General features: G+C 45.3%; 2 protein-coding genes across 2 annotated transcripts in view; both read left to right on the top strand.

Moving 5' to 3' along the window:
- LOC138363635 (putative uncharacterized protein DDB_G0282133) overlaps nucleotides 1-8,305 on the top strand; it is an 8,464-nt gene extending 159 nt beyond the window's left edge. Inside the window, exons 1-2 of the mRNA XM_069323007.1 lie at nucleotides 1-39; nucleotides 4,694-8,305. The exon at nucleotides 1-39 is cut by the window's left edge and continues 159 nt beyond it. Coding sequence (XP_069179108.1) covers nucleotides 1-39; nucleotides 4,694-8,305 — 3,651 coding nt within the window. The remainder of the gene's footprint in view (nucleotides 40-4,693) is intronic.
- On the top strand, nucleotides 8,302-9,709 carry LOC138363626 (rac guanine nucleotide exchange factor JJ-like). Its single transcript, XM_069322996.1, has 2 exons — nucleotides 8,302-8,495; nucleotides 8,644-9,709. The coding sequence occupies exons 1-2, from the start codon at nucleotides 8,302-8,304 to the stop codon at nucleotides 9,707-9,709; spliced, it is 1,260 nt and encodes a 419-aa protein (XP_069179097.1).
- The last annotated feature ends 658 nt before the right edge of the window (nucleotides 9,710-10,367 follow it).

The raw sequence follows: 10,367 nt of genomic DNA, 5'->3' as shown, positions 1-10,367 counted from the left end.
AAGCAGATCAGCCTATTCATTGTACAGAAGTTCAAGAAGGTATTCCTGCAGGGGAATATGACCAGGGAGGAGAGATTGAGGGCAGCAGCAGCGAGGAAGGAGCACAAAGAGTGAGACAGGAATCAGGGAACCACAGCCCAGAACCCTTCGACCCCAGAAGGGAGTGGGGAACCCTCCACAGGTAGTTCAACAGAACCAGTGGGAGGAGGATCACATCCACCTCCCACCCATTAGAAGCCCTACCTGCCCCAGCCCCTATGCTCCCCCACCACCCTAAGCCCTCCCTTCTCCCCCACCCTACTAAGCCCTGCTTTCTCCCTCACCCCTCCCCCCCAAGCCCTTCCTCCTCTCCTGCCCCCACAATCCCTCCTTTCTACCCCTTCCTCTAAAGTCCCCCCCCCCTTTTTCCCTCTCCACCCCCCCAAGCCCTCCTTTCTCCCCCCCCCCCCCAAGCCCGTCCTCCTCCCCTACCTCTCCATGCCCTCCCTATGACCCTACCCTCTCCAAACCAGATCCTCCAAGGCCCTCCACACAACCCAGGTCCCCCTCACCCTCCCTCACAACCCAGGGCCAACCCTTTCCTTCTCCCCATCCCAGACCCTCCATGTTTACCGACTCCAGTGTAATCAACAGAAACTGAGGATTGACAGAAAAGATTTAGCTTGAAGGTGATGTACTCAAACATTGATGGGATTACAAGCAAGGCAAGTGAACTTATGGAAAGAGCACAAGAAGTAAATCCAGATGTAATTGGACTCACAGAAACAAAACTCTCAGGAATCATAACAAATGCGGTGTTCCCCCAGGAATACACTGTAATAAGGAAAGAGACGGAGGGTAGGGGAGGAGGTGAAGTAGCCCTACTCATGAGAAAGGAATGGAGTTTCAAGGAGATGGTTATCCCAAACTGTGAAGGGTTTAGAGACTACATAACAAGCACCATGACGATGGGAGGACCAAGAGTAGTAGTAGCAGTGATATATAATCCTCCACCAAATGACAAAAGACCCAGGCAAGAGTATGGCAGAAACAACATGACAGTTAACAATATAAAGAGAGGGCAGCCTCTGCTGTCTGTAGATCATGAGCATGAGCAGATCCCATCTGCTCATGATAGGTGACTTCAATCACGGAAGGATAGACTGGGAGAACAAGGATCCGCATGCAGGAGAGGAAACATGGAGAGCAAAACTACTGGAGGTGGCAACAAGAAATTTTTAAGCCAACATGTCAGAGAACCCACAAGGATGAGGGGAAACGATCACAGCGAGTCACAGTGAGGGCGAGGTCTGAGATTATTATTTTTTTTTTTTTTGAGATATATACAAGAGTTGTTACATTCTTGTACAGCCACTAGTACGCGTAGCGTTTCGGGTAGGTAACTGGAATACGATCCCCGCCGCGAAGAATCGTTGTTACAACCAAGTACACATTTTACTGTGTCGTTAAACAGAGGCTACAGTTAAGGATTTGCGCCCAGTAAACCCTTCCCGGCCAGGATACGAACCCATGACAAAGCGCTCACGGAACGCCAGGCGAGTGTCTTGCCACTACACCACGGAGACTGTAGAATTGACGAGACGTCACCAATGGAGTCCCGCAGGGTTCAGTCCTGGGATTCATACTGTTTTTTATATATGTAAATGATCTTCCAGATGGTATAGAATCATTTCTCTCATTGTTTGCTGATGATGCAAAAATTATAAGGACGATTAAGACGGAGGAAGATAGTATGACATGACAAGAGACAGATTGTCTCTAGGCTACAGAAGAAGGCTACAAGATGACCTAGATAGACTGAATGAATTATCCAACAAATGGCAATTAAGGTTCAACCCGAGTAAATGTAAGATAATGAAACTAGGCAGTGGAAACAGGATGCTAGATACAGGATATCGAATGGGGAAGGAAGTCCTTTATGAAACAGACAGAGAGAAATATCTGGGAGTTGATATCACACCAAACCTGTCTCCTGAAGCCCACATCAAAAGAATAACATCTGCAGCGTATGTGAGGCTGGCTAACATCAGAACTTCCTTCAGGAACCTGTGTAAGGAATCATTCAGAACCTTATATACCACATATGTAAGACCAATTCTGGAGTATGCGGCCCCCTGCATGGAGCCCATACCTTGTCAAGCACAAGGCGAAACTTGAAAAAAGTTCAGAGGTATGCCACTAGGCTAGTCCCAGAACTAAGAGGCATAAGTTACGAGGAAAGGCTGCGGGAAATGCACCTCACGACACTGGAAGACAGAAGAGTAAGGGGAGATATGATCACTACCTACAAAATTCTCAGAGGAATTGACAGGGTAGATAAAGATAAACTGTTTAACACGGGTGGTACGCGAACAAGGGGACACAGGTGGAAACTGAGTACCCAAATGAGCCACAAGGACTTTAGAAAGAACTTTTTCAGTATCAGAGTAGTTAACAGATTGAATGCATTAGGCAGTGATGTGGTGGAGGCTGACTCCATACACAGTTTCAAGTGTAGATATGATAGAACCGAGTAGGCTCAGGAACCTGTACATCAGATGATTGACAGTTGAGAGGCGAAACCAAAGAGCCGGAGTTCAACCCCAGCAAGCCAAACTAGGTGAGTACACATACTGACGATAACCAATGCAACCATCCACACACAAACCACGACGACAACCACTACAACCTGTCCAGTCCCAGACTTCCTGAGGGGGGGGGGCTAATAGAGCCTAAACCTCCAATGCTCTCTGGCTATATTACGGGATCACCATAGCCCGTGTTACTTGGAACTTTTTGTTCCAGGTAGCAAATCTTTAACAACAACAACATACTGCACCAGACCGTTCCTCGTGTTCAGGTGGACCACGTTCCCCAACCACTCTCTGCCGGAACAGACAACTGACTTGGTCAGCCACACTCCCACTACCGCCGGCCGACCAACAATTAACTCTAGAGTGCATGTAGGTTGGCCAGGAGATCACACTGTACGCCTCTTGATCTTGGAGAGGGGTTCAGCATTACCCATTTAAGGGGGTGCAGCTGCAACACTGGCCTCATTGTCCTGTGCACACACCCTACTCGAGCCACCTTGACTCCCCACTGTCTCCTTATTCGGAATGATCTCCTCAATCCCCCTTTTCTGAATCAGTATTCCTTACCACCCTGTCCACAGCTGTGGTCCTTTCTCTCTCTCTCTTTCTCTCTCTCTTCTGCTTTCTGGGAAGCCTCACTAGGACATGGGTAAACACCTGTAAACTATGCACATTTAGTAAAACAAAGAACATATACAACACACTTATATATAAGTCATTATATTAACCTCAACACTTTATGTTACTATAACCAGGTTGCAATCCAGTACCATCATGGCTTCACCAGCCGTCTATACCAAGTGGTAACCCAACTCCTGGCTCGCCACTTATTTAACCACCCTCACCTAGTGGACTAAATCTCTTAATAACAATATGACACAGCGCTAGAATATATATGTATATGTAACTCAGCCCATGGCTGTAACCCCCAAAAACACCAACATAAATATTCCTCAACACAAAAATGGTCAATCACCCACCTTTCACGCCAATGACATTCAAGCACTCTCCCAGCACTCTATAAACAACCACCATGAACCTCCGCTCGGCATCTAGAGGCTCACTACCCTGAATATCTCTAAGTTCTTCCAGAACCGTCAATAAGAGTCTTCTGCAGCTCTCCCAGACTGCTTCACCATGAAGTTTCCCTTGAACACCAGCGATGCTTCACCACTGACTCCACAGACACGTGCAACACCACTTCCTGTTGCTTCACACAGCTAGTTTAGTATTCAAGTTCAGTATCATCAACTCCTTCTCCATACAAACCTGCAATTCCCATTTACATGCCAATAAAAATGTTTCCCTACTATCATATAACTAAAATATATTCACACACAATAAGTGTCTGCATTCGACACCTCTTTAAATTCCCGCACGCCGTGAGGGGGGATTCCCCCACGTTTGGGCGAGGCCACACTCCGTCTCCCACTGGGCGGCCCGCCGCCAGGAGCTATGCTCCCTTGGTCACCCATGAGCGCCGGGAGAGGGTAGACGAGTCGCCGCCGTCTCAGCTGGTTGCCTCCTCTTTACTCTGTTATTTCTTTACTTATCTCTCTGCCTTAATAAAATATGCCTAATGTATTCATAATCACTTGTTATGATCGCTGGGCACACGATCAATTACAAGCAATCGCTAGCAACTGATTAAATAGACTTACCACAGAATTTGTTGGGTGCAGGTGCGTCCAGTTGCGACCCTCGACGTTGGCGATCTCCTTCGCTCACCAAAATCGCTATTAAACTGCTTCACAAGGCTCCTCTCATTCTTGACTCGAGCACTAAGTCGTCCCCAGGCTTTATACACGAACGCCTGGTTAGTTTCTCCTCTTGATGGAGCACGAAATTAGATATTCTTCCCTTACTGCTAGGAGCCTAAAGACAATGCATCCTGCTCCCACGACTTCCACTGCTCGAGTGAGGTCAAGACCCCTGCCGTGAGCCTCATACCTTCCTCCCAACATATGGACACCACATGTCAAATCATTTATGTACATATTTATCCACTGTCCAAGCTTATAAACTCTTCATTAACCTTTGCTAAGTACTTAATATACATCCACATGCCTATGTTTCTTTGACCCCTCAGTGAGGTCAGGTTTGAAGAATAACTCTCACAGGGGAAAGACTCGTTTTTCAAGCTACTTGGGATCATAACAAACCATGTGAGAGTTATTCACACTAACACAAACAACGACGACAACCACTACAACCACACTAACACAAACAACGACAACAACCACTACAACCACACTAACACAAACAACGAAGACAACCACTACAACCACACTAACACTAACAACGAAGACAACCACTACAACCACACTAACACTAACAACGACGACAACCACTACAACCACACTAACACTAACAACGACGACAACCACTACAACCACACTAACACAAACAACGACGACAACCACTACAACCACACTAACACAAACAACGAAGACAACCACTACAACCACACTAACACTAACAACGACGACAACCACTACAACCACACTAACACTAACAACGACGACAACCACTACAACCACACTAACACTAACAACGAAGACAACCACTACAACCACACTAACACAAACAACGACGACAACCACTACAACCACACTAACACTAACAACGAAGACAACCACTACAACCACACTAAACAAACAAAGACGACAACTAAGACAACCACAATCATAAACAACGAAAACCAAGCATCAAATGTGCAAAGACTAATTCATGTTCATACACACAATAAGAGACGACAACCAGTACAAACACTCATTATCAGCGACGACAACCAGTACAAACACTCATTATCAGCGACGACAACCAGTACAAACACTCATTATCAGCGACGACAACCAGTACAAACACTCATTATCAGCGACGACAACCAGTACAAACACTCATTATCAGCGACGACAACCAGTACAAACACTCATTATCAGCGACGACAACCAGTACAAACACTCATTATCAGCGACGACAACCAGTACAAACACTCATTATCAGCGACGACAACCAGTACAAACACTCATTATCAGCGACGACAACCAGTACAAACACTCATTATCAGCGACGACAACCAGTACAAACACTCATTATCAGCGACGACAACCAGTACAAACACTCATTATCAGCGACGACAACCAGTACAAACACTCATTATCAGCGACGACAACCAGTACAAACACTCATTATCAGCGACGACAACCAGTACAAACACTCATTATCAGCGACGACAACCAGTACAAACACTCATTATCAGCGACGACAACCAGTACAAACACTCATTATCAGCGACGACAACCAGTACAAACACTCATTATCAGCGACGACAACCAGTACAAACACTCATTATCAGCGACGACAACCAGTACAAACACTCATTATCAGCGACGACAACCAGTACAAACACTCATTATCAGCGACGACAACCAGTACAAACACTCATTATCAGCGACGACAACCAGTACAAACACTCATTATCAGCGACGACAACCAGTACAAACACTCATTATCAGCGACGACAACCAGTACAAACACTCATTATCAGCGACGACAACCAGTACAAACACTCATTATCAGCGACGACAACCAGTACAAACACTCATTATCAGCGACGACAACCAGTACAAACACTCATTATCAGCGACGACAACCAGTACAAACACTCATTATCAGCGACGACAACCAGTACAAACACTCATTATCAGCGACGACAACCAGTACAAACACTCATTATCAGCGACGACAACCAGTACAAACACTCATTATCAGCGACGACAACCAGTACAAACACTCATTATCAGCGACGACAACCAGTACAAACACTCATTATCAGCGACGACAACCAGTACAAACACTCATTATCAGCGACGACAACCAGTACAAACACTCATTATCAGCGACGACAACCAGTACAAACACTCATTATCAGCGACGACAACCAGTACAAACACTCATTATCAGCGACGACAACCAGTACAAACACTCATTATCAGCGACGACAACCAGTACAAACACTCATTATCAGCGACGACAACCAGTACAAACACTCATTATCAGCGACGACAACCAGTACAAACACTCATTATCAGCGACGACAACCAGTACAAACACTCATTATCAGCGACGACAACCAGTACAAACACTCATTATCAGCGACGACAACCAGTACAAACACTCATTATCAGCGACGACAACCAGTACAAACACTCATTATCAGCGACGACAACCAGTACAAACACTCATTATCAGCGACGACAACCAGTACAAACACTCATTATCAGCGACGACAACCAGTACAAACACTCATTATCAGCGACGACAACCAGTACAAACACTCATTATCAGCGACGACAACCAGTACAAACACTCATTATCAGCGACGACAACCAGTACAAACACTCATTATCAGCGACGACAACCAGTACAAACACTCATTATCAGCGACGACAACCAGTACAAACACTCATTATCAGCGACGACAACCAGTACAAACACTCATTATCAGCGACGACAACCAGTACAAACACTCATTATCAGCGACGACAACCAGTACAAACACTCATTATCAGCGACGACAACCAGTACAAACACTCATTATCAGCGACGACAACCAGTACAAACACTCATTATCAGCGACGACAACCAGTACAAACACTCATTATCAGCGACGACAACCAGTACAAACACTCATTATCAGCGACGACAACCAGTACAAACACTCATTATCAGCGACGACAACCAGTACAAACACTCATTATCAGCGACGACAACCAGTACAAACACTCATTATCAGCGACGACAACCAGTACAAACACTCATTATCAGCGACGACAACCAGTACAAACACTCATTATCAGCGACGACAACCAGTACAAACACTCATTATCAGCGACGACAACCAGTACAAACACTCATTATCAGCGACGACAACCAGTACAAACACTCATTATCAGCGACGACAACCAGTACAAACACTCATTATCAGCGACGACAACCAGTACAAACACTCATTATCAGCGACGACAACCAGTACAAACACTCATTATCAGCGACGACAACCAGTACAAACACTCATTATCAGCGACGACAACCAGTACAAACACTCATTATCAGCGACGACAACCAGTACAAACACTCATTATCAGCGACGACAACCAGTACAAACACTCATTATCAGCGACGACAACCAGTACAAACACTCATTATCAGCGACGACAACCAGTACAAACACTCATTATCAGCGACGACAACCAGTACAAACACTCATTATCAGCGACGACAACCAGTACAAACACTCATTATCAGCGACGACAACCAGTACAAACACTCATTATCAGCGACGACAACCAGTACAAACACTCATTATCAGCGACGACAACCAGTACAAACACTCATTATCAGCGACGACAACCAGTACAAACACTCATTATCAGCGACGACAACCAGTACAAACACTCATTATCAGCGACGACAACCAGTACAAACACTCATTATCAGCGACGACAACCAGTACAAACACTCATTATCAGCGACGACAACCAGTACAAACACTCATTATCAGCGACGACAACCAGTACAAACACTCATTATCAGCGACGACAACCAGTACAAACACTCATTATCAGCGACGACAACCAGTACAAACACTCATTATCAGCGACGACAACCAGTACAAACACTCATTATCAGCGACGACAACCAGTACAAACACTCATTATCAGCGATGACAACCAGTACAAACACTCATTATCAGCGACGACAACCAGTACAAACACTCATTATCAGCGACGACAACCAGTACACTCATTATCAGCGACGACAACCAGTACAAACACTCATTATCAGCGACGACAACCAGTACACTCATTATCAGCGACGACAACCAGTACAAACACTCATTATCAGCGACGACAACCAGTACAAACACTCATTATCAGCGACGACAACTAGTACAAACACTCATTATCAGTGACGACAACCAGTATAAACACTCATTATCAGCGACGACAACCAGTACAAACACTCATTATTAGCGACGACAACTAGTACAAACACTCATTATCAGCGACGACAACCAGTATAAACATTATCAGCGACGACAACCAGTACAAACATTATCAGCGACGACAGCCAGTACAAACATTATCAGCGACGACAACCCGTACAAACATTATCAGCGACGACAGCCAGTACAAACATTATCAGCGACGACAACCAGTACAAACATTATCAGCGACGACAGCCAGTACAAACATTATCAGCGACGACAGCCAGTACAAACATTATCAGCGACGACAGCCAGTACAAACATTATCAGCGACGACAACCAGTACAAACATTATCAGCGACGACAGCCAGTACAAACATTATCAGCGACGACAGCCAGTACAAACATTATCAGCTACGACAGCCAGTACAAACATTATCAGCGACGACAGCCAGTACAAACATTATCAGCGACGACAGCCAGTACAAACATTATCAGCGACGACAGCCAGTACAAACATTATCAGCGACGACACCCGGTACAAACATTATCAACGACGACAGCCAGTACAAACATTATCAGCGACGACAGCCAGTACAAACATTATCAGCGACGACAGCCAGTACAAACATTATCAGCGACGACAGCCAGTACAAACATTATCAGCGACGACAGCCAGTACAAACATTATCAGCTACGACAACCAGTACAAACATTATCAGCGACGACAGCCAGTACAAACATTATCAGCGACGACAGCCAGTACAAACATTATCAGCGACGACAGCCAGTACAAACATTATCAGCGACGACAGCCAGTACAAACATTATCAGCGACGACAGCCAGTACAAACATTATCAGCTACGACAACCAGTACAAACATTATCAGCTACGACAACCAGTACAAACATTATCAGCTACGACAGCCAGTACAAACATTATCAGCTACGACAACCAGTACAAACATTATCAGCTACGACAACCAGTACAAACATTATCAGCTACGACAGCCAGTACAAACATTATCAGCTACGACAGCCAGTACAAACATTATCAGCTACGACAACCAGTACAAACATTATCAGCTACGACAACCAGTACAAACATTATCAGCTACGACAACCAGTACAAACACACTCATGATTGTCGTGATCGCTTAACCCAGGTGCATTCCGTCCACAAGAATTACACAACTATAACTCCTTAACTTAAACAGTTACTTCCACCAGGTAATTCTCCTCATCTGGTACGCCTCAACGTACCTCCAGGTTTATACTGGAACTCAATGACAGAACATATGGAAGGTGATCAAAGGGCGTCGTGTTCTTCCAATATAATTACATAAATATATGCTGATTATAATTAACATATTAACCTACTTTCTCTGGTTAAATCAGCTTCCCATTCAAATACCCCTTCTGTACCTTCCCGGTCACCACCTGAACTCGTAACCTCGGTCTAAGTTCCCAATACCGAATCATCACAACAACTCTCCACACCTGGTCAGTCATCCATACAATACTCACACACTGCAGACGCAACTCGGTCACCAAGATCACATCGGGTCACTATACTTGGAGAGTTTCATTTCGTTACTGCCATACACAGAGATAAATGTACTTGAGAGGACCAACCAGACTCCCTTCAGCTGGTCATATCCTCAAACATTACACCCCACATCCCAAGGCAGGCCTAATCCCATTAACTCCCCCCCCCCCCTCCCTGTTCAGCCCATTGACGCCGTGAGGGGGGCTTAGTGGGCGGATAACGGAGTGTGATGATCCTTGGGACAGTCCTCTGT

The sequence above is a fragment of the Procambarus clarkii genome, chromosome 1 (assembly GCF_040958095.1).
Source record: "Procambarus clarkii isolate CNS0578487 chromosome 1, FALCON_Pclarkii_2.0, whole genome shotgun sequence".
In the NCBI taxonomy this organism is placed as follows: domain Eukaryota; kingdom Metazoa; phylum Arthropoda; class Malacostraca; order Decapoda; family Cambaridae; genus Procambarus; species Procambarus clarkii.
Note: the sequence above shows the minus strand (reverse complement) of the source record. Positions and strands in the feature narration are given on the sequence as shown.

Coding starts and splice junctions, on each gene's coding strand:
- LOC138363626 (XM_069322996.1), top strand. CDS start 8,302: ATGACAACCAGTACAAACACTCATTATCAGCGACGACAACCAGTACAA. Junction 8,496..8,643: donor ATTATCAGCGACGACAACCA/GTACAAACACTC, acceptor ACTCATTATCAG/CGACGACAACCAGTATAAAC.